At 40.6% G+C, this 24,443-nt stretch overlaps 1 protein-coding gene across 1 annotated transcript in view; it reads right to left on the reverse strand.

Annotated features, from left to right (window-relative positions):
• The window catches only part of vps53 (VPS53 subunit of GARP complex), a 274,888-nt gene that overhangs the window by 69,328 nt on the left and 181,117 nt on the right, over positions 1-24,443 (reverse strand). Inside the window, exons 16-18 of the mRNA XM_073053325.1 lie at positions 21,652-21,734; positions 18,974-19,052; positions 14,499-14,647 (exon numbers count right to left, since the gene is read on the reverse strand). Of these exons, the coding sequence (XP_072909426.1) occupies positions 14,499-14,647; positions 18,974-19,052; positions 21,652-21,734 (311 nt within the window). The remainder of the gene's footprint in view (positions 1-14,498; positions 14,648-18,973; positions 19,053-21,651; positions 21,735-24,443) is intronic.

A 24,443-nucleotide genomic window follows, 5' to 3' on the forward strand; every position in this document is an offset into this window, starting at 1 on the left:
GGCTATAAATGATGATTAGGTGTTTGAGGAGAGTTCAACAGAGAACTAAGCACTTACGATTGAAATTTATTCAAACAGCAGGTGACGAACCTTTAGAATTCTCTATTCCTTCAGTAACTGAGTTCACTGCAAGTAGAAATCAACAGATTTTTGACAGACAGATAGAAAGACAGACATACTTTATTGATCCCAAGGGAAATTGGGTAAATTTCTCTCTACCAGAGGACATCTAAAACCTTGGCAAACTTTTATAGATGTGTAGTGGAGAGTATATTGACTGGCTGCATCCCAGTCTGGTATGGAAACACCAATGCCCTTGAATAGACAATCCTACAAAATATAGTGGATATGGCCCAGTCCATCATGGGTAAAGACCTCCCCACAATTTAGCACATATACACAAAGCTTTGTTGCAGGAAAGCAGCATCCATCATCAGGGACTCCCACCACTGAGGCCATGCTCTCTTTTCACTGCTGCCATCAGGAAGAAGGTACAGGAGCCTCAGGATTCACACCACCAGGTTCAGGAACAGTTATTACCCCTCAACCATCAGGCACTTGAACCAAAGGATCAGTTAACTTCACTTGACCCATCATTGAAATGTTCCCACAACCCACAGACTCACTTTAAAGGACTTTTCATCTCGTGTTCTCAATATTCATTGCAAATTTATTTATTATTTATATCTTTTTGTATTTGTACTGTTTGTTGTTTTTTGCACACTGGTTGAACGTCCAAATTGGTGCAATCTTTCATTGATTCTATTATGGTTATTATTCTATTATGGGTTGTTTGAGTATGCCCACAAGAAAATGATGTATTTGGTGACATCTATGTACTTTGATAATAAATTACTTTGAACTTGGAATTTGGGGACATTGGAACAGGACATGAAAATTATGCTAAGTTGGATGATCAGACATAATTCTGTTGAACAGTAAAACAATTGTGTGTACATACTGTGCTAAAGAGCCCATTTGACAAATGTAGAAAGTGTCTTACGAGAAGCATTTCACAGCATCTTCATAGATGTCGAAGTTGGGCTCCGTATTGAATTTGCCTAGTGACCACGCATAGAGAGTAACCAGGCAAGTGAAATAAACTGGACCAAAATGGGCAAAGGAAATGGGTGGGCTGAATGCAAATACTGAACCAAGGCTCCAAAGAGACAAAACTAAATTAGAGTCTACACACTTCTGGCCTGACTGTGAGCAGCTGTGAACAGATTACTTTTGTGCTGACAGACATTTTGGAGATATCTAGCAAAATACAATTATGCAAGATGAGTGAGAACTCCTCAAAAAAAAAACAACTTGTATTTATATATCACCTTTCAATGTTAATACTCCAAAGCAATTTCACAGGAAGGTTGTTCCTTTTTTAAACACACAGACTAAACAAATGTCTCAACTCACCGAGACACTCTATGGTTTGTCTATGGAGGAGTGATAAGTTTTTTTTAATGTGCTTAAAGCTACAGATCTGCCTTTTTGGGTCTTTAAAAAAATCTGGACTCTGAATTTTTGTATCACTTAGCTACAGGACAATAAGTAAAGATGTTTAATATTGATTTCAGTTTGGATCTGGACAAGTCCAAAACTAGGAAAGAGGAACAATTTTTTTTCAATTGCAATTACCATTGTTTTTCTTCGGCCTTTGACTTTAATTGCTTTAGAACACATGGGAATAACTATTTTATATTGCCTTTTTTTCCACATCTCTGCATGAAATGGTCAGCATCTAATTACAATGAATTTGCTATTATCATGTTACATTTCCATGGTACAAAGTGAAATGAGTCATTTATAGCCCTCTCTCCTACGTTCTGTGGTTTGCCTTGTACCTGAAATCAAGTGAACAATTATGTGTGATAGTTCCTACATAACGTGCTAAAGAGCCCATCTGACAATTTAGTTTGTCTGGATTAAATCAGTGAAAAAACTGACTTGGTTTCAGTACACAGACTGAGTGGATTTGAATTGTAATCTCAAAAAAGCATTACCAGACAGTCACCTATCTCACAATCACTTTGTGAACAGTATAATGAAGTGTATTCACCCACACATGACAAAGGTCATTAATTTCGGTCTTCTTCCCTTTCAAGTACAATTTATTTCTACTCTAGTTACTTACTGATAAGACCAAAGAGCTGATAGTGGACTTTGGAAAAGGCAACATGAGGAAACACACACTAATCCTCATAGAGGGATCAGAAGTGAAGAGAGTGGGCAATTTCAAGTTCCTGGGTGCTAATATCTCTGAGGACCTAACCTGGTCCCAATGTTTTGATGCGGCTAAAAAAAAAGGCAAGACAGCAGCTATACTACATTATGAGTTTGAGCAGATTTGGTATGTCACCTAAAATACTCAAAAATTTCTACAGATGTACCATGGAGAGCATTCTGACTGACTACATCACCGAATGGAACGCCGGGAGGGTCCACTGCACGGGATTGAAATAAACTGCAGAGAGATGTAAAATTAGTCAGCTCCATCAAGGGTACCAGTCTCCATAGTATCCAAGACATCTTCAAAGAGCGGTAACTCAAAAAGGAGGCATCCATCATTAAGGACCCCTAGCATCCAGGACACACCCTCTTCTCACTGTTACCATCAGGTAGGAGGTACAGAAGCCTCAAGGCACACACTCAGCGATTCAGGAACAGCTTCTTCCCCTCTGCCATCTGATTCCTAAATGGATATTGAACCCATGAACTCTACCTCACTTTTTCAAATTATTTCTATCTTTTCATTACTATTTTTAATTTAACTATTTAACATACTTACACATTGTATGTGTGTGTGTGTGTGCGTGCGTGCATGTGTGTGTGTGTATATATATATATATCTATATATATATATTTAATTTAATTCAGTTTTTCTATATTTATCATGTATTGCATTGTACTGCTGCCAAGTTAACAAATTTTTACAACATATGCCAGCAATATTAAACCTGATTCTGATTATTCACTCTTTACACTGTTTATGCGGGGCTTCTGTTGTATTCCTAATGCATGGACTCATGGTTCTCAATAACATCTTAAATGCTCCTTCTCCAGTTTAAGAACTTATTGGCCAAGGAATCCCAACAGCCTGTAGGGATCTTGCATGTTTTTCCACGGAGGCTTTGAGTGCGTCCTCAAATCTTTTCCTCATCCTCTTGATAATTGTATCTCACAAACCTCAGCACAGTATGGTTAAGGAGACTGGTGGCAGACATGCGAATGACATGGCCTGCCTGAGAGACAGAATCAGAATCTGGTTTATTATCACCGACATACATTGTGAAAGTTGTTGTTGAGGCAGCAGTACAGTGCAAAACATAAAATTACTATAAATTACAATGTGCTAAAAATAAATATGTAGTGCAAAATGAGAACAAAATAATGAAATAATGAGGTGTTCAGAAATCTGATGGGGGAGGAGAGAAAGCTGTTTCTAAAATGATGAGCGCATGTCCTGTACCTTCTGTCTAATGGCAATAAAGAGAACAAGGCATGTGACGATGAGGGTCCTTAATGATGGATAGAGAGCTAACTGATATTAATCAGGACTCCAAGCTGAGGACGGTGGCCTGGGAGGAAATGATGACATTGGTTCATTTACCTTTCTATTGGATCTGGAAAGTTATGCAGAGGTGAATTCCGTGCTATCTTTCAAATGCATTGAGGGGCTTGTTATCTGCGGTCCAGTTCTCAGAAGCAAATAGAAAGGCAGAGATCATTGCTACCTGGTAGACTATGTTTACTGGCAGATTTGTAGTCTCGGTCATCAAATACCCTTTCCCTCTATTAATTAAAGACTGTGCTGGCACAGCAAAATCATGGTTTCATCACTGATGTTGCCTTTGCTGAGAGGTGGCTCCTGAGATAACAGAAGGGGTTGACATTTCCCAGGCTTTGCTGTGAACCTTATTGTCAGGGGGCAGTTCGGTACTGCTCTGGCAGGCTGGTAGAGGACATCTGTCTTGCAGATGTTGAGTGCAAGGCCTATCTATCCTCTCACGTGAGTTGATGAACACTTGCAGCTGGGCCTGCGAGTGGACTCAAACCCATCCATAGCTCAACTAGCGAGAATGGGATAACAAATTTAAAACCGCCAGTTATATACTTGTGCCAACAGAGGACGCGTCTCTTGGAAAATCTAGGAAATTAAGCTGGTCTCTACATCACTGAACTTATTTTAGACTTCTCTGTTTTCTTTTAATCCCAAGATCACATAGATTTTTCAACAATGTGGTGGTGGAAATGAGTTTCCCTTTCAGGGACGAGAAACACGATTGTGAAATGGAAATTTTAAATTTACATGGTGATTTATTACAAAGATTAAAACTCTCAAAGCATTCTTTACACCCACGAGGAATTGCTTTAGCAGCAAACTGTTGCAGTCATACAAACATGGCAGAGAACTGTAAGTGCACAAGATCCTTCAAACAAGAATCCAGACAAATAACCTTGTTAACAAGGTACTGGCGTGGAGGAATAGTGTTGGCTAGGGCAAGGGGCAACAACATTAATCTGCATCAAATCTCGGATGATTAGAATTCAGTAGGACAACTCAAACTCCTGTTTAGTCTCTTAAAAGGCAATGGAGGACTTCTCAGGATTCTGCTCTCCCTTAATACTGTGCTGAAGTGTCAGCCTGGAACACATGCTCTAACTCCTGGTCCGAGGCTTATTCGTTCGCTGATACCAGCAAAATGCGTTAGATCTCGTCTACTAATAAGAATGTCTTGTAAGGGAAAGCATGCCTCTACAATTTAAAACAAGTTGTACAATGAAATCTAAAAGATACTTAGAACCCACACATGCAGATATAGCACAGCACCACATTGCTAACTGTTAATGGCACACCTATACTGATTAAAAGCTGCAGGAAGGTTGCAGGGCAAAAGACCGAGGCAGGAAAGCAGTGGAATGTTTACTTATGTCAGCTCTGAAACTGAGATATACAATAATTGCTCACATGCCTGAGCAGAACACGTAAAGTTCTCGGGACAAGTCTAAATGGACTGCCGCTGGAACAAGCATGCCAAGTCATATACCAAAAGCGTTAAACCATGCTGGAAACATAGCAATCCGCGTTTCTCTACATGAAATTATCCACAATAAATTGGTAACGCAATAGCTAAAAAAAATCAATGCACACGTACACTGCCTGGCGCCAAGTCATATCCTCTGGTGCAAACTATTTTTAAAAAGATCTGACTGAGAACTGTAATAAAACATTTATAAGAATTGTTTGCACAATCGGTACTGGCTAGCAAGCACAAAACTGGGAAAAATGTGGCTCATAATGAGCAGTGTTTACATGAAACTTCTCTTTTTATGTGAAAATAGAAACATATGACTTTGTTCTCTTGGAGATCAAGTTTCTATCGCCTGAGAGATCCCAGGTTTGATTGCTAGTCTTGGTTAAGCTAGCTATTTCGGTGTTAGGCCTTTTAAAATAGGCCTTATTTCACTAGGATAGAGTTCCTTCTCAAAGGATATACAAGATGACTAAGGATAAGAAAAGTCATATTATCCTATGAGTCTCTTCCATCCAAAGATCTGTCCAACCCCAACAAGAAGCACAATCTTGTACTCCAAATCTTGACTGTTGAACTTGTTTCTTGAAGAGAGTCCAAGACTTACGTTCTGAATGCCACTTGGTCTCTATACTACAGTAAAATTAGATTCAGGGAGTAATTCTTCCAGTACTTAAACAACGTGATCACTATTTAAGAAATATCATGATAACACCATTTTGAGCAGAGCACAGGCTGTGTCTGTTCCCACCGCTAATATATTTAGAAGTGTACTCTCACGCTAGTGAGAGTAAACCTCTGAATATCTGTAGTCAATGTTCACGATCTTCTGCTGCTATAGTCCATCCCTTTGTGGTTGACGTCTTGTGCATTCAGAGATGCTCTTCTGCACACCACTGTTGTAACGCACGGTTATTTGAGTTACTGTCGCCTTCCTGTCAGCTTGAACCAGTCTGGCCATTCTCCTCTGACCGCTCTCATTATCAAGATATTTCTCTACGTGACTGTTGCTCAATGGATGGTTTATTTTTTGCTTTCCGCACTGTTGTCTGCTCTAGTAAAAGTTGTGTGTGAAAATCGCAGATCAGCAGTTTCTGATATACTCAAACCACCCTGTCTGACTCCAACAATCACTCTACGATCAAAGTGACTTAGGCCACACTTCTTCCCCATTTTGACGTTTAGTCTGAACAACAACTGAAACAGTTAACCATTGAATTCCTGGCATATGATTGGCTGAGCAGATATTTGTGTTAACTAGTATCTAATTAATGTGTACAGGTGTACCTAATAAAGTGGCCATTGAGTGTATAGCATTGTAAACATGAGCCTTACATATTTTTAAAGAATTTTAAAACAGAGGGGGAGGAAGAGTGAGGCACCAAAAAGGAAGATAAAGTCATAAATCATAGAAATAGGCCTTTCCGCCCATCCATGCCAACCGTGTTTTTGGCCTACTGGCCTCTAAACCTTTCTTATCCATGTACTTATCTAGAGGGATTTTAGATGTTGCTAACATGCCTGTCCCAACCACTGTTTCTGGCAGATCATCCCAAATTCTCACCCTTTGCATGAACAAGCTGCCTTGATGACCTTCTTGAATATCTCGCCTCTTAAACCTCTTGGTTTTAGTGCCCCCTCCTTGGGAGAAGACTCTGTGTTTTCACCATGCCCATGCTCCTAATGAAATTGTATACCTCTTTCAGGTCCCCCTCAATTTCCTACGTTCCAGGGAAAAAATTTTAGTCTATGCAATCTCCCCTTACAACTTGGACACATCCTAGTAAATCTTTTCTGCACCATTTCTAGTTTAATAACATCTCTCCTATAACAGGATGACCAAAACTGTACACAATACCTGTATAAAAGAAACTACACGCAAGAGGCTCCTGCCTACCTCAATGGAGTTGACCCTTGAAAGCTCATCACAACGAATGTGACATATAGAGGAATTAAAGAAAAACAAAGCCCTTACAAAAGATGGAATGGGAACTACATGTTCCTAACCTCCACCGTACTTTGTGGATAATGTAATTTACTGGAGGATAAACAGTCCACAAGTCCCACCATGTTTAGTGCAGTATTAGAATATAGCTACGAAGGCAGCAAGAATACAAATGGCAGTTTGTGATTTCAAGGCTTTGCATAAAAGGAATTTCTGTATATTTAGGATATAAGGAAACATTAAACAGGCTGGGTCTTACTATTTCAGTGGACCTGTCCTTGATCCAGCATCAAGTGCAATTGCAAAGAAAGCATGACAGTGCCTCTACTTCCTTAGCAGTTTGCGTAGATTCAGCATGACATCTGAAACTTTGTCAAACTCCTATAGATGTGCAGTGGAGTGCCTTGATTGGCTGCACCACAGCCTGGTATGGAAACACCAATGTCTTTGAATGGAAAATCCTACAAAAGGTAGTGGATCTGGCCCGGTACATCATGGGTAAAATCCTCCCAACCCTTGAGCATATCTACGTAAAATGCTGTTGTAGGAAAGCAGCATCTATCAAGGACCCCCACCACCCAGGCCACGCTCTCTTCTCACAGCTACCATCAGGGAGAGGTACAAAAGCCTCAGGACTCGCACCACCAAGTTCAAAAACAGACACCACCCCTCAACCATCAGGCTCTTGAATAAAAGGGGATAACTACACTCACTAGTCCCATCATTGAGGTGTTCCCATAATCAATAATCTCATTTTAAGGACTCTTTATCTCACTATCTCATGCTCTTGTTATTTATTGCTATTTCTTTATATTTGCATTTTGTTGTCCTCTGCACTCTGGTTGATCTTTCATTGATCCTGTTATCGTTACTATTCTATAGATTTGCTGAATGCCCAGAGGAAAAAGAATCTCAGAGTTGTACATGTTGACATACACGTACTTAGAGAATAAAATTTACTTTAATTTTATTCTTCAAATTACAAGGGAGGCTGCAGATAAAAGCAACAATGGAGATTCAGTGTGCAGTGCTGATCCTTGCTGGTAAACTGAGTCATTCCCCCAAAGGAAGCGAGATAAACTGGATGAGAAAGCAGGAATGTACTTCAAATGATGGGCCCAGACATATAGCAGTTCATGAAACCTACTGCTAACAAGATTATATATCTGTAAAACAATAATATAACTTTATATTTGCACGATACCAGAATCAAAGAAGCAGGAATTGATCCAGCTGGATAACAATAATCTCCTAAGTATGAAACTATGAAAAGTATTTTCTGCATTTCCAGCCTCACATCTGGTATAAAGTCAATTTCACTGAACAGTGTACGCTGTGTGCACACAGGAGATACTTAGTGCAAGCATTTGAAACTGGACTGGTAGACAGCCATAAAATGATTCAAACAGTAGCTACTGGACAGTGTGCTACAACAGTTCTTTCTTATTCTTTAGAGTTCCCCGGGGAATCTAGTGCTGATCAATTGCTGACAGCCTCAAAATGCACATTCCTTTTTGAATCCAAAATAATTCTTGAACTAACAGTGGTTTTTTGTTTCTGTCTGAGGTCCACTCGATTTAGACTTTTCAGGTATAATACCTTCTATTCGTTTATGTAAAAGATTTGGTTAAATACAGTCAGTCCAAAATAAGGCAATGCCCCACCAGAACAAGGATAATGGGAAGATTCAGTTGCCACCTCTCCTTGAACAAAGGTCCAATTCTCCGCTTCTATCGTACAGCTGTTGGAAAGAGAAGTACTTGTATTTACACGGCTTTGAAACCGAACACCTCTGTGTACAATACGCGACTGTGGTTATGTAGATTTGCAATTTTGCATGTGGCAAACAGCAGTGACAAATGACCAGCAAATGCATTGTTTCCATGATGTTATTTAAAATCGTCAGTCCTTCCCTGCAAGTCGGACTTTCACAGTGAACGGTAGGGCCCTGACAAATGTTGTAGAGCAGAGGGATGTAGGCAGTAAGTACAGCAGGCTTAGGTCCCACACCACCAGGTTCAGGAACAATTATTAATCCTACAACCATTATGCTTCTGAATCAATGTGGACAACTTCATTCACCACTACTCTGAACTGATCCTACAACTTGCAGACTCACTTTCAAGGAATCTTTACAACTTATGTTCTCGGTATTATTAACTAAATGAACAGTTTCTCTCCTTATGTATGTTGGTTGTCAGTCTTTGCTTGTGTATAGTTTTTCGTATAATTCTATCGTATTGCTTTATTTTTCCTGTAAATGCCTGCAAGAAAATGAATCTCAAGGTAGTACATGGTAACACACAGGTACTTTGACAATAAATCTACTTTGAACAGAAAGGAGCATCACAAGTAGACATAGTGTGGAAGAAGACATTTGGCATGCTGGCTTTTATCGGTCAGTATAGAAACTGGGATGTTACATTGCATTTGTACATGACATTAGTGAGGCCACATTTGAAACATTGCGTTCAGTTTTCATCACCTGCTGCTGGAAAGATACCGTTAACTTGGAGAGAATGCACAAAAAGTTTACAAAGATTTTACCATGACTCAAGGTTCTGGGTTATGAAGAGAGGCTGGGAGAGGCCAGCACCTTATTCCTTGGAGCACACAAGAGGGGTGATCACGAGGGGCATAGGTATAAAGCCCTTTTGCTAGGGCTGGGAAATCAAGAGCTCGAGGGCATAGGTATAAAGTGTGAGGGGAAAGATTTAACAGGAATGTGAGGGACATCACTTTCACAGAAGGTGGCCAGTATATGGAATGAACTGCCAGAGGACATAGTTGATGCAGGTACGTTGGTCAACATTTAAAAGGCATTTCAACATGCGTATGGATAGGAAAGAGTTAAAGGGATATGGGCAAATGCGTCTAGCTTATATAGGCATCAAAGTGCCTGTTTCCATGTTGTGTGACTTGCTGACTCTAACAAAGCTGGAGGAAGCCAAGTAGGCCTTGACATAAGACCACAAGACACAAGAGCAGAATTTGGCCATCTGGCCTATTGAGTCTGCTCTGCCATTGCATCACGACAGCTTGACTAGGAGAATGGAGTTGATCTCCCTCAACTCCATACTCCCGCCTTCTCCCCATAACCTTTGGTACCTATCGACCTCTGCTTTAAATATATTCAATGACCAGCCTCCACAGCTGTAAGTGGCAATGCACCACCCTCTGGCTAAAGAAATTCCTTCTTATCTGTGTTCTAAAGGGACTTCTTTCTATTCTGGAGCTGACCCCTCCGCCCCCCTCCAGGTTCTAGACTTGCCCACTATGGGAAACAACCGCTCCACATCCTCACTATCACTATCTAGGCCTTTCAATATTTGATAGGTTTCAATGAGATTCCACCCCCATTCTTAAAAACTCCAGTGAGTACAGGCCGAGAACCATCAAATGTTCCCCATACGATAACCTTTTCATTCCTAGAATAATTCTCATGAACGTCCTCCAGACCCTCTCCAATGCCAGCACATCTTTTCTTAAATAAGGGACCCAAAATTGCTCATAATACTCCAGGTACGGTCTGACCAGTACCTTATGAAGCCTTTGCATTACATCCTTGCTCTTATATTCTAGTCCTCTTGAAATGAACACTAACATTGCATTTGACTTCCTCACTACTGACTCAACCTGCAAGTTAACCTTTAGGAAATCCTGCAAAAGGAGTTGCAAGTCCCTTTGCACCCATGAATTTTAAATCTTCTCTCCATTTAGAAAATGGTCTACATCTTTACTCATTCTAGCAATGTACATGACCATACACCTCCCTACACTACATACATCTGCCACTTTGCCCATTCTTCCAATTCATCCAAGTCCCTCTATAGACTCCTTGCTTCCTCAGTACTACCTGTCCATCTACCTATCTTTGTATCGTCTGCAAACTTGGCCACAAAGCTATCCATTCCATCATCAAAAGCATTGACATACAATGTGAAAAGAAGCAATCCCAATACTGACCCTTGCGGAACACCATTAGTCACCAGCAACCAACCAGAATAGGCTCTCTTTACTCCCACTCTTTGCCCCCTGTCAATCTTCTAACTATACTAGTGTCCTTCCCGTAATACCATTGGCCCTTATCTTGTTATGCAGCCTCATGTGTGGCATCTTGTCAAAGGCCTTCTGAAAATCCAAGTAAACAATGTCCACTGACTCTCCTTTGTCTATCCATCCTGTTAGGTGATGTCATCGTAGATGTATTGTTGATATTTCTTTTGCAAGGATATCTAAATGTAGGGTAACAGTTTCAAATAGGTAGCCTCCCATTCAGAGCTGAGATGAAAAGAAATTTCTCCACCAAGGTAAATCCTCAGAAATCCCAGAGACTTAGTTGACCATTACATTCAAGAAAGAGATTGATAAGTTTTGAGACATGAAACCCACCAAATTCAGTAAACTAAAAGATCATCCAGGGTTTTATTGAATGACAGAGGAGGAACCGGCTGATGCCCAAGAAACACCGTATGATGAGCAATTATCAAAGAGATCCGTGCAAAAAGCTTGTCATGATGGCAACGACTCCACCAGGAGCCTTCATAAGGACACACACACACACACACACACACACACACACACACACACACACACACACACACACACACACACACACACACACACACACACACACACACACACACACACACACACACACACACACCCCTCCCCACCCCCAAGAGGGTGAATGGCCTACTCCTGCTGCTATTTCTTAAGATTTTATGTTCTCCTCACCAGTCAATATCAAAACTAATCCTCTACCTCAAGCTCATATTCCTCACTTGGTTACCTTTATGTCCAATAATCTATCCACATCTATCTCAAGTGCCTCTCAGAGTCCAACCCTGTTGTGAGAGGTGCAAATGGGTAACGCTGGCCAACAGGGCTCTGGTGAAGCTGTGCAACCCAGTCTCCTGTATAGTGGATATAATGGATAACAGAAACATTGATGAACTTCAAACCATACCTTCATCAACTTTGGACGATGGAGATGGGAAGTCGTCAATGGCCTATGCTCCACAGGGAGCTAAAGGCCCAAGAAGAAGAAGATCTTCTTCAGCCATGAAATAGAAAAAACAAAGATAGCCAATCCTTAAGAAATTCCTCCTTATTCCAGACTAACCCTTATTCTATATTCAGAGGCTTAAATTGTCCAGCCTGAGAAATCATCCTCTCTACATCTACCCTATCAGTCGTTTGGAAATCCTCTCTGCAAAGTCTTACTGGAATCCTCTGTCTGAATCCAATCACTTCTCATTCTTCTGAACTTGAACAAGTTTAGGAAATCACTCCTCATAAAACACCCATTCTAGGAATCAATCCAATGAATTAATATCACACCATCTCCTTAGGAAATATACCTTTTTAGAAGCCAAAACTGTACTCAGAAATTGGGGTTCTGTCCAATACCAGCAAGAGTTCCTTATTCTTACTCCAAAAAGCTGGCAGTAGAGGCCAACATACTATTTGTCAAACCAGTTGCTTGCTGTACCTGCCTGTTTGCTTTCTGCATCAAATAGAGATGTCTCTGGACACAGGGATTTTACTTTTTTTCATCATTTAATGAAGTATTCTTATTTTAATATGAGGGGGCATAATTTCAAGGTGATTGAAGGGAAGTATAGAAGGATGTCAGAGACAAGTTCTTTTATACAGAAAGCGATGGGCATGTGAAATGCCTCACTAGTGGTGGCAGTAGAGGCAGATACATTCCGATCATTTAAGAAACTCTTAGACAGGCACATTGATGATACTAAAATGGAGGGCAATGTAGAAGGGAAAGGTTAGATTGAACGTAGAGAACATCGTGGGCTGAAGGGCCTGTACTGTGCTGTAATGTTCTATGTTAGAAATGATTGAGAGAACACGGTCTCAGAAAGTTGCAGGACAGTGAGCCATCACTGTGGTGTGATTTCCTCAAAAATCCTCTAGTATTCCTCATGTACAAAACTCTTAGGAATGTGTGTGTTATGTATAGTGCCTAAAACTTTTCACAGTGCAGTATTTGCCAACATGGAGTGGACAGTGAGCAGTGGATGTTGGGAATGGTGAGGTTGGAGTGCTAAAGGAGGGGAGTGGGATAGGTGGCACAGGAGTGCTGGTGGGTGCAGACACACCCAGCCCTGAGACTCCAAGCAAGGTCATTTGATTCCAAACAATTGATTTACTGATCATTACAGAATGTCTCTCTAGTGCTTCCCACTCCCTCCCCTCTCCCTTCCCCTTTTCCTAAACATGATTCCCCTCTCCCTGCTCCCTTTCCATTCTCAGTCCACAACATAGACTCCTATCAGAATCAGGTTTATCATCATTCACAGTCATGATTTCTTTTTGCACATATATTTGTGCTTAACACTTTTGCACAGTACTGTAACTTAGCTGAATAAAATGCTACCCTAAAGTAAAAAATCTTTATTCAGTTGAAATCACCATTAACAGACTCTATTCCACTAAGTTACATTTAACCAAGTGAACTGGATCTCACAAGTTTAATTTCATCTTCTCCGCCTACCCTTCCTTTCCCCTTCTCCATCTACCCATCATCCCTCTCTTATCTGGTTCTACTTTATCTTTTTCCAGACTCCATCTCCACCCTTCCTCCCCCTCTCCTCTAGCCACCTGACTACCTGCCCATCAACTCTCACTTCACCTCATTCCTCCTATCATTTGGCAGCTCCTGGGCTCATCCTTTCCCCCTTACCCCTTTAAACTGGACATTTTACCTCCCAACACTCTCAGATTAGAAGTGCAATTTGATCTGCAGGGATGAGTTGGGCCAGAAGGCTTGACTCCATGCTGTATGACTCTTTCACTCTAACGTAAAGAGTCAGAAAGACACTTAGCACGAGTTCCTCCGGCAACTTCCTTTTTGCTTCAAATTCCAGCATCAGCAATCTTTTGTGTCTACAAGTATAATTACTTCAGCTTGTCATGTATCAGTTTCTCTACTGAATTAATATCATTTACTTTAGTACAAAAGCAGAATTAACGTGATTAGTAATTTGAATCACATATCCGGACAGTATTTCCCAAAATGTTTAAGATAAATGGCAAACTTGATTGTATGTGGCTATTGTTTACTAAAAAGCCAGGATACAACCAGCAGAAAAAGATTAAGTGCTTTTTTTTTACCTAGTAAGAACTGACTTCATTGTAGTTAACTTGTAAATGTTAAAGTTACATTTCTTTTGATAAAAGATTGAGATTTTTAAACTACATTCCTCTAAATAATAGGTCAAGCAATTCAATCTGTGTTGTTTCCTACCTATAAAAGTAATTTTTCTTTTCCACTCCATTTATTTTGTAGACATTCAACATCAAAGACTTCAATGTTTGATGAACTATAAGACAGAATCACAGAATGCAAGTTTCCAAAAGACCAAACTCCAGCCCTGCGGAAAATTGCACTCACAAGCATCGGCACCACTTATCTTTAATGGAAGACTACTGTCACTACTGTGAAGAAACATTTTCTAGTGAAGATGTGAATTATAATAGCAAGGAGACATTACACTTACTTGACAAATTTGATGCAGAACTGAGTAAAGTATTTGCGAGTGGAAGCCAGGTTATCTCGGATGATGGGCACGTTCTGTTTGATATGTTGGATTATAGAAGTAACATATGCACTCTGGTCACCCACATGTTCCACATTTTGCCATGGCATCTGGAGAAATACAATACAATTATTTCCACATCCTTTTAAAAAGAACTTTTAACCACAGATATTTACACACAACTAAGCCCCCTGCGGAAATAACTACGTACAACTACTGGTGTCACTGTTGGTTTGTAAGTTAGCAAACTGCAATAATGTTTCCATTCATGTCCAAGGCTAGTCATCAAAACATTGTGAAGTACTTCAAAGAACAAATATGTTAATAAAGTGATCTGGTCTCTCTTGAGGTAGTTATGATGGTCAGACTATTTGGAGCAGGCACTCTCTGACTAACGCCAAGATGTTTTTATTGCTCATCTGTTGCACTAGAACAGCCAAAAAAAAAACAACTTGTCACATCTCATCCATCAAAGATAATGCTGCATTTTGCTTTTGCGTTGGCTTTTCCGAAGTGCTCATGAGATTTGAAAACCACAACTCTCTGAACTAGAGGTAAGACATACTACCAACAGGATAAAGCTTAGAGATGTATGTGCAATCATAAAGATACAGTCCTTAAGCAAGCAACAGATGTGATTCCATAATCTGATGTTCCAAGTTGGGAATCACAGGCAGAACAGTGGTACAGCTAACACAGCTGCTGCCTCATAAATTCCACATACAGAGAAAATATTGACAGCCTTAAAGCTTATTAAGGTGATTATTCCCAGGGACTGACCAAGTACATCCTCAAATCTTATGGGAAGCTAGGGAAGCAAAGGCAGTGGCTGTTGCAAATGCTCCCTTCGCCTTTAGCTACAGATAAGGTTCTGGATGATGGGAGGGTGACTAATGATGTATCACTTTATAAGAATGGCAGCAGAGACAAGCTAAAAAGCTATAGTTTGGCAAGTCTGATATCACAGAGTTGCACAGCAATACTGCACAGCTACAGGCTCTATGGTTCAACGAGCCCATGCCAACCACGGTGCCCATCCTGCTAGTTCTAATTTCCTGTGTCCAGCCCATATGCATCTGATCCCCTCCCTCCATAGTAGTTATTCAAGTATATCATAGTGATACAAATGTTCCTACCTCAGCCACTTCTTCTGGCACCTACTTCCATGTACCCATCATCCTCTGTGTGGAAAATGTTGCCCTCAAATCTTTCCCTTCTCATCCTAAATCTATGCCCCTTAGTTTTGGCCTCCCTTACTGTGGGGAAAAGACTGTTACCATATACTTCATCTACACCTCACTAAATTTGCTACCAAAAACTAGCTGCAGAACCTGGGCCTTTGTACCTCCCTCGGCAACTGGATCCTTGATTTCCTAACAGGAAGACCACAACCTGTGCGGATTGGAAATAACATCTCCACCTCGGTGACAATCAACACTGGTGCACCTTAGGGATATGTGCTTAGCCCACTGCTCTACTCTCTCTACATCCATGACTGTAGGCACAGCTCGAATGCCATCTATAAATTTGCTGATAGTACAGCCCGTCATTGGCAGAATTTCAAATGGTGATCAAAGGGCAAGATATAGTAGTTGGTTGAGAGGTGTTGCAGCAACAACTTTGCACTCAATGTCAGCAAGACCAAAGAGCTGACTGGACTTCAGGAAGGGTAAGCCAAGAGAACACAAACCAATCCTCATACAGAGATCAGAAGTGGAGAGAGTGAGTAACTTCAAGGTCTGGGTGTCAATATCTCTGAGGGCCTAACCTGGACACAACATATTGATGTAGCTATGAAGAAGGCAAGACAGCAGCAATGTTTCATTAGGAGTTTGAGGAGATTTGGTTTGTCACCTAAAACACTCCACTTATACAAATGTACAGTGGAGAGCATTCTGACTGGCTGCATCAATATCTCCTATGAGGGGGCTACTGCACAAGATCGAAATAAATTGCAGAAACTTGTAAAATTAGTCAGCTCCATCATGGGTACCAGCCTCCATAGTATCCAAGACATCTTCAAGGAGCAGTGCCTTCAGCAGGCGGTGTCCATCATTAGAATCCCCACCATGCAGAACATGCCTTCTTCACACTGTTACTGTTGGGAGGGAGGTACAGAAGCCTGAAAGTAAACACTCAGCGATTCAGGAACAGCTTCTTCCCCTCTGCCATCCAATTCCTAAATGGACATTGAACCCATGAGCACTATGCACTACTTTTTTATTTCTGTTTATTCGTACCACTTATTTTAACTTAACTATTTAATAGACATGAAAAAAGTTAGCAAATTTCACGACATATGCCGGTGACGTTAAATCTGATTCTGATTTTAAACATCTCTAGAAGGTTGTCCCTCATTCCAAGGAATAAAGATCTAGCCTGGCCATCCTCTCTTTGTAACTCAGGCCCTCTAGTCCTGGCAAGATCTTTTCTGCATTCTTTTCAGTTTAATCACGTCTTTCCTATAACAGGGTCACCAAAACTGTACACTGTATAAGAGCAGCCTCACTAGCGGTGTATATGACTGTTACGTACTGTCCAAGCTCTTGTACCCTTGAGCACTTGCACTGAATAACGAAGGCCAGCGTGATAAAGTCCTTTTTCACCCGTAATGCCGCTTTCAATGATGGGTAAGTCACATCAGTGATGGATAAATTACTGGAGAGGATTCTTGGGGACAAGATCAACCAGCATTTGGATAGACAAGGTATGTCTGGGAACAGTCAGCACGGCTTTGTGCATGGAAAATCATGTCTGACAAATTGCTTGGAATTTTTCCAACAGGTAACCGTGAAGGTAAATGAGTGCAGGGTGGTGGACATTGGCTATATTGACTTTAACAAGGCCTTTGACAAGATCTTGCATGGAAGGCTGATCTGGAAGGTTGCATCACAAGGGAGATCCAAGGAGAACTTGGTTTGATGATGGGAAGCAGAGGTTGATGGTGGAAGGTTATTTCTTGGACAAGAGGCCTGTGAGTAGTGGTGTGTACAGGGATCAGTGCTGGGACCATTGCTTCTCATTAAACAAGCAACTTGGATGAGAGCATACAAGACATGGGTAGTAATTCTGCAGACGAAACTAAAATAGGTGGCATTGTAGACATTGAAGAAAGTTATTAAAAATTACAGGAGGATCATGACCTGCTAGGTAAGTGGCTTAGGACTGGCAAATGACGTTAAATGCACCGAGTGTGAGGTGCTGTATTTTGGGGGGTCAAACCAGAGAAGGATTTGTACAGTGAATGGTATCACCCTGGGGAGTATTGTGGAACAGAAGAATCTAGGAATGCAAGTACATTGTTCACTGAAGGTGGTGTCGCAGCTAGGCAGTTTGGTGAAGCATTTGGTGTGCTGCCCTTCATCAGTTAGGGCACTGAGTTCGAGAGTTGAGATGTTATGTTGTAGTTATGTAAGATGTTTGTGAGGCCACACTTACAGTACTGAGTACAGTTTTGGTCACCCTATTATAGGAATGAAGTCATTAATGTGAAAAGACTCCAACTGTGGAGTGTAGGAGACTGAGGGGTGAGTTCATACAAACGTAAGGGGTATAGATAGGTGAATGCACACAGTCTTTTTCCCAGGGAAAGGGAATTAAAAACTGGAGGACGTATCTTTAAAGCGAGAGGAGAACAATTTAAGAGGGACCTGAGGAGAACCTGTATCATGCAGCAGGTAATGCATTATGAAATGAGCTGTCAGAAGAAGTATTTGAGGCATGTACAATAATGATATTTAAGAGAAATTTGAATAAGTTAGGAAAGGCTCCCAACCTGGAGTCCATGGATCCCCTGTTAATAGTAGGGGTCCATGGCATAAAAAAGGTTGGGAACTTCTGGTTTAGAAGGATACCAGCCAAACACAGGTAAATGGTGATCGGCATCTTGGTCAGCAGGGATGAGTCGGGTGGAATGGCCTATTTCCGTGCAGCATTAGTCTATGACTCCATAACTCCAGCAACCAGAATTCAACCCGGGCCTTGGCATTTGTCTGGAGTTTGTCTGTTCCCCCTATAACTGTGTGATTTCTTCTGAGTGCTCAGGTTTCATCCACACCATGTTCACGTTGATAAATTAGCTGGCTGTTGTAAATGGTGCCTATTGTCTAGGGGAGTGGGGAGCGCTTGTGTGAACATGAAGAGAATGAAAGGGGATTAGTGTTGGACTAACATGAATGAGTGCTTGACGACTGGTGCGAACACTTTGGGCTACAAGGCCTGTTTCCATGCCATGTAACTCTCTGACTCTTTGATATTCTCTGAAGGCACACGTATAGATAAACTATGGGCTATATGTTGGAGAAATCCCGAGATCTGCTTGGTATTAGTGGCGCTCCCCTGTGCAAACAGCAAATTATAGAATGATCATCCTTAGCTATTAAATGGCATCAAGCAGATCAACCGCAGGAGCTACTGGCGCGGCATTTTACACCTACTTTACTCATAGCAGTCAGCGCAGGATCACAGGCTGCATCCAAGTCCTGAACCAACAGCTGGATACTATTAGAAATCACTCTGCAATGCAAGGAAGAAAAACTTCATTTAAAACTGCATAAAATACAACAAAGCTCCATTTACAACAAATCTTTTTTTTGTTCTTCTAAAACAACAACTTACTACATATTGCTTTTGGAATACATTTTCCAGCTTTAGGTTTATAATGTTTGTCAATGCTAGTTTTCATTTCTGAGCACAGCTAGTTTTTAAAACTATATTTTGCAACAACTTCCTTTCTATTTTTTAGGATGCGTGCCCCAATTCCAAAAAGCTGCAGCAACGAAAAGCAACACAATTCCTAGCAGCAGAGAGAGGTCGTGGAATTTGCATGAGCATATACAACTCTCCTTACTGTGGCTGGATGGAAATGGAGGGAGATTCAGAGTTTAGGCAGTGCGGGTATTGAGAGAATGTGGTTGGACACAAAAATATCCCTGACATCTTTGCTTTTGCTGTCACTAGTGTAGGAGGCAGTTAATGGAGGTTACAAAACCTATCCATCTCCCAACCTCCCTTTCACCCTCTCAATTAGGGGTGGACTACATGGGTAATCTTAACAGTAATGACTGCATTCAGAGATTAAATAAACAGACAAACAGAAACAAAGTGAGACAGAGTAAAACACTTGGCAGATGTTGCCCAGGGACACTGCAGCAAAGAATTTACATTAGAAGTATTATTTGGGATGAAATGATGGTGTTGGTAGTGTTGACACAATGGGCTGAATGGGCTCCCTTTTGTAGAATTATAACTGTGTGCAGCAACCAATTGTTTTAGTCAAGGCCAGTAGTATAAGGTAAAAGGTAAAGGACTAAGCTTCAAGCAGGAGATTAACAAAAACTTATCTTCAATGGAGACTACATTTACAGAGAACATTAATTAAGCAACATGTAATCAGCTAAAAATCAATACTTAAGACTCTAATTTAGTGAGGAATTTTATGCTTGTTACTATATTTTGACTAGGTGTAATTAACTATCGCCTTTCTTGGCTAATCAAATTGAGGATTGTATTTTTCTGTCCTTAAATGTAACAACTGCATACCACTCCTCTGTTAAAAGGAGATATTTGTGACCAAAACTATTTGGCAGAACTGAAATCCCTCATTAGGTTGGTGCCGTTTGATTTACTCCCTAAAGAGCAGCAGTGAGCAAAATTAACTATACCTCATAAACTCCAAATAATTGAAATATTTTGGCTCTAGCTCTTTCACGGCAGATCAACTGATGGAACTGCACAGAAAATACTTGTGGCTTTGCACCATCTTACAATAATCCATGGACTTTCCATTCTGGACTGAAATAGGTTATGGCTTTAGCATAAAGAATTAGATTGCTCTAGAAGGACAGCCACAAGTAATGCTTATTTTTTTTAAAATGGCATGCTCTCTTTAAAGAAGCATTCTGTTTTTTTCACTACAAAAAATAAAGATCCGGAATAATTAAGTGTCAGTTTTTGAGAGGATGACAAATGGAAATGGCAGGAATTAAATCACCGCAAACAAGCAAAGACTCCTACAGCTTAAGAAAGGTGTTGTTCTATTAGGATGTTGAACATGCTTAGTAAAACAATATCCTTATTAGATTAGTACCAATAAACTGTCATCAGCAAATTTTAGCTACTGATCTTGCTCTAAAACAATTTCAGTACAACGCTTTTCAGTTATAAATATCAAAGGGCAGACTATGATTAGATCTGAGTTGCGGTATATCTATTGTTTTGCTTAATATAAAAGGACAATCTCATGCACATTTACCATTTATTCCATGTCCTTTCCAAAGACGTATTTGTGAAAAGAGTATCAATGTCCAAAGATACTTCCATTGAAATCATTAGCAATCTTTTGGAAAGATAATAATGTTTAAGAAAACACATTTGGTTCACCTACTTAAAGTGATATCAAAATGCCCTACTGGTTCCTCCATGTAGCTTTTAGATTTTAGCAGTTTTGTCTTCAATTACTTCACCTGCCATTCTACACCATGTCTATTCAGTGTAAAGCAGAACTTCTTGCTCACAAACTTTGTCACAAGTGACAGGCTGTTTTGATGAAAACGTTGACAAGGTTACTTCGGTTAAGAAGTGGGGTGAATGCACAAAGCCTTCTTTCCCAGGTTTGGAGAATCAAGACTAGAGGACATACGTTTGGGATGAGAGAGAAGTGATTTAATAGGAATCTGAGGGGGCAACTTCTTCACCAAGAGGAACGAGCTGGCAGTAAAAGTGGTTGAGGCAGATACATTAACAACGTTTAAAAGAGAGTTGGACAGTTACATGAACTGGAAAGGCGAGGAAATACTTAACATGGGCATCTTTAGCTTAGATGGGAATCTTGAACCAAATGGGCTGAAAGGCCAGTTTCTATGCTGTACAACTGTAAAGTATTGGACCATATCTGTTCCACAGTTTCCCAAACGAGCCACATCCAATCAATCAGCAAAAACCATTGGAATTAGTTATTTGATCAAAGACAATCCAAAAGCAAAAAGTTATCAGTCTGATCTGTTGATTTACAGTTGCTTACAGTCAAGGTACTTTGCTACTATTAAGTATTTATTTTTAAACTAGTGGAGTGGATAATGTAAGTTAGTTAAATAACTTCATTATTTGTACTCACGTGCTGAAGGTGTCCATTTCTGACATCAGGTTAATCCTTTCTACCAGACTTACATCCACCTTCTCTTTGAGCTTTTCTTCGAGCTTTTGGAGAAATTATAAATGTAAGTACACAGACGCAACAACACCAATTAGAATATAGAACCTGCAGAAGGAAAACAACTAGCTATAAGAGACACTATCAACACAGTTATTTCGACTTTGACTTGTTTTTTTCTCTTCTCGGTGTTTTTGATGACTTTCACAATTGGACCCACTATTCCTTTGACTCCCAAGTATACTCTGCCCATCAACAGCAAAGTAACTTTTAGCATGCCCAGGAACTAAGGATAGATTGTAATATTTCAGCAAAGTTCACATCATATTCCCTCAAGTGGTCTTTCCTAATGTTGAAACACTGTTATATTTGCTGAACATATTACCCCATAGATAGAACATAGAGCATAGATCAGAAATTCTACCCTGGGGTCCGCAGACCCTTCACTTATTGTACGGTCCATGACATTAAATATGGTCAGGAACCCCTGCTGTAGATGGATAAGTAAATATATTGAAGATTCATGTAGCTACAGTTTTATCTGCTACAGTGCAATTAATTGGATATAAAGCTCAAAGCCCCTAACATCAACATAATGCTGCTAATGTTTTACCAAGACTTCCGGCCTGTCTATTCAGTGATTATCTTTTTAAAATCTGAATGAAACAGAGGAGATTTTCAAACCCCAATCTCAACGGAAAGAAAGATAAAGCAAGACAAAACTCCACAGCTCATTTCCATTTACAAATTATTCCACATTTTCGATCCATTTAAGGATTAAAAACCAATGAACATTGCATGGAGGTAAGCAGTTTGCCTCTGTTAAGATGAAACTATTTACTATGCACAAAGATTCATTTCAGACTAGACAATTGCAATGTGCATTGTAGGCTGCTCTCAGTTATCCCCTATGCATGGATTAGATACATTAAACAACTGTACTCCCACACACATATCATAATTTCAACCTTCACATAACAATTTATGGCTGAATTAAGATGTAGTTTGTAATGCTTTAACAAAACACAGGCATTTCAATGGAACAGGACATATTGACTAAATTATCAAGATTACATCTTTTAACAAAAGATGGGCTATTTCCTGAAATACTTGAAAAATCCATATGGTGAGTTAACCCAATCATTAAATCATGGTTTGAAATCTTTATATTGCATTTTTTTTAAAATAAATGATTATCACAGAAAAAAATTAAAGCAACAAAAATGCTTTAATCCCTTTCTTAGTCATTTTGCCATCTTGATTACAGGGGCAGGGGATAAGCCATTCAGCTCCTCAAACCTGCTGTTTTACAATTAGATCAAGGCAGAACTATATAATATAATCTAATACTATATTACATCCATCCACTACTATGGTTCCTTATTCTTTTGTGCTATTGACTAACAAAAATACACCCTCAGTCTTAGCTTTAGCATTATTAAGCAAGCATCTGCTAACTTCATGAAATAATTCTTTATAATTGAGAAAAAGAGTTGGTACTGAACTATCTTGTCTGGAGGCACAGTGCACAATGAAGGAAGGGCAGCATTTACATGAGTGATAGTATAAAGAGGAGGCCTGTCTGATCCATCAGAAGATAGATTCTGATAGATTTCTTTCCAAGTCAATTTATAATTACTAACAAATTAAGTTAACATTGTGCTGGGATCTTGCTATAAGCAAAACAGCTGTCCCATTTGGTTATGTAAGCTAATCCCAATTATGCTTCATTTTAGTTCCCACCTGCTTTAAGAAGACTACTGTCTTCCCAGTACCACAGCCACTTCCAGGACAGCGGCGACACGCGGCGCATGTGGAAGGGCATCCAGGACATCACCAATTACAAGACAATATCACTTGACTGTGCGGGTGATGCCTCCCTCCCAAATGTGCTGAATAACTTCTACGCCCGTTTTGAGGTGGAAAATGACGTGGCGGCAAGGAAGTCCACCCCTCCTACAAATGACCAGGTGCTGTGTCTCACTGTGGCCGATGTGAGAAGAACCCTGTGCAGGGTTAACCCATGGAAGGCTGCTGGACCAGACAACATTCCTGGTAGAGTGCTCAGAGGATATGCAGACCAGCTAGCAGATGCTCTCACTGACACCTTCAACATCTCCCTGAGCAGCACCACCATTCCAACATGCTTCAAGGCCGCCACCATCGTCCCTGTGCCGAAGAAGTCTTCAGCATCCTGCCTAAATGACCACTGTCCCGTTGCACTCACATCCATCATCATGAAGCATTTCGAGAGGCTCGTCATGAGGCACATCAAGACCCTGCTGCCCCCCCCCCACTGAACCCCCTGCAGTTTGTGTACCATCCCAACCGCTCAACAGATGACACCATTGCCATCACCCTTCACCTGGCTCTAACACACCTGGACAAAAAAGACACGTACGTTCGAATGCTGTTCATTGACTTTAGTTCAGCATTCAACACAATCATTCCTCAGAAACTGATTGGAAAGCTGAGCCTACTGGGCCAGAACACCTCCCTCTGCAACTGCATCCTAGACTTCTGACTGGTAGACCTCAGTCAGTCCGGATCGGGAGCAGCATCTCCAACACCATCACACTGAGCACGGGGCCCCCCAGGGCTGTGTGCTCAGTCCACCGTTCACTCTGCTGACCCATGACTGTGCTGCATCACATCAGCTCGAACCACATCATCAAGTTTGCCGATGACACGACCGTGGTGGGTCTCATCAGCAAGAACGACGAGTCAGTTTACAGAGAGGAGGTGCAGTGGCTAAC

Source organism: Hemitrygon akajei, chromosome 8 (genome assembly GCF_048418815.1).
Source record: "Hemitrygon akajei chromosome 8, sHemAka1.3, whole genome shotgun sequence".
NCBI classification, from domain to species: Eukaryota; Metazoa; Chordata; class Chondrichthyes; order Myliobatiformes; family Dasyatidae; genus Hemitrygon; species Hemitrygon akajei.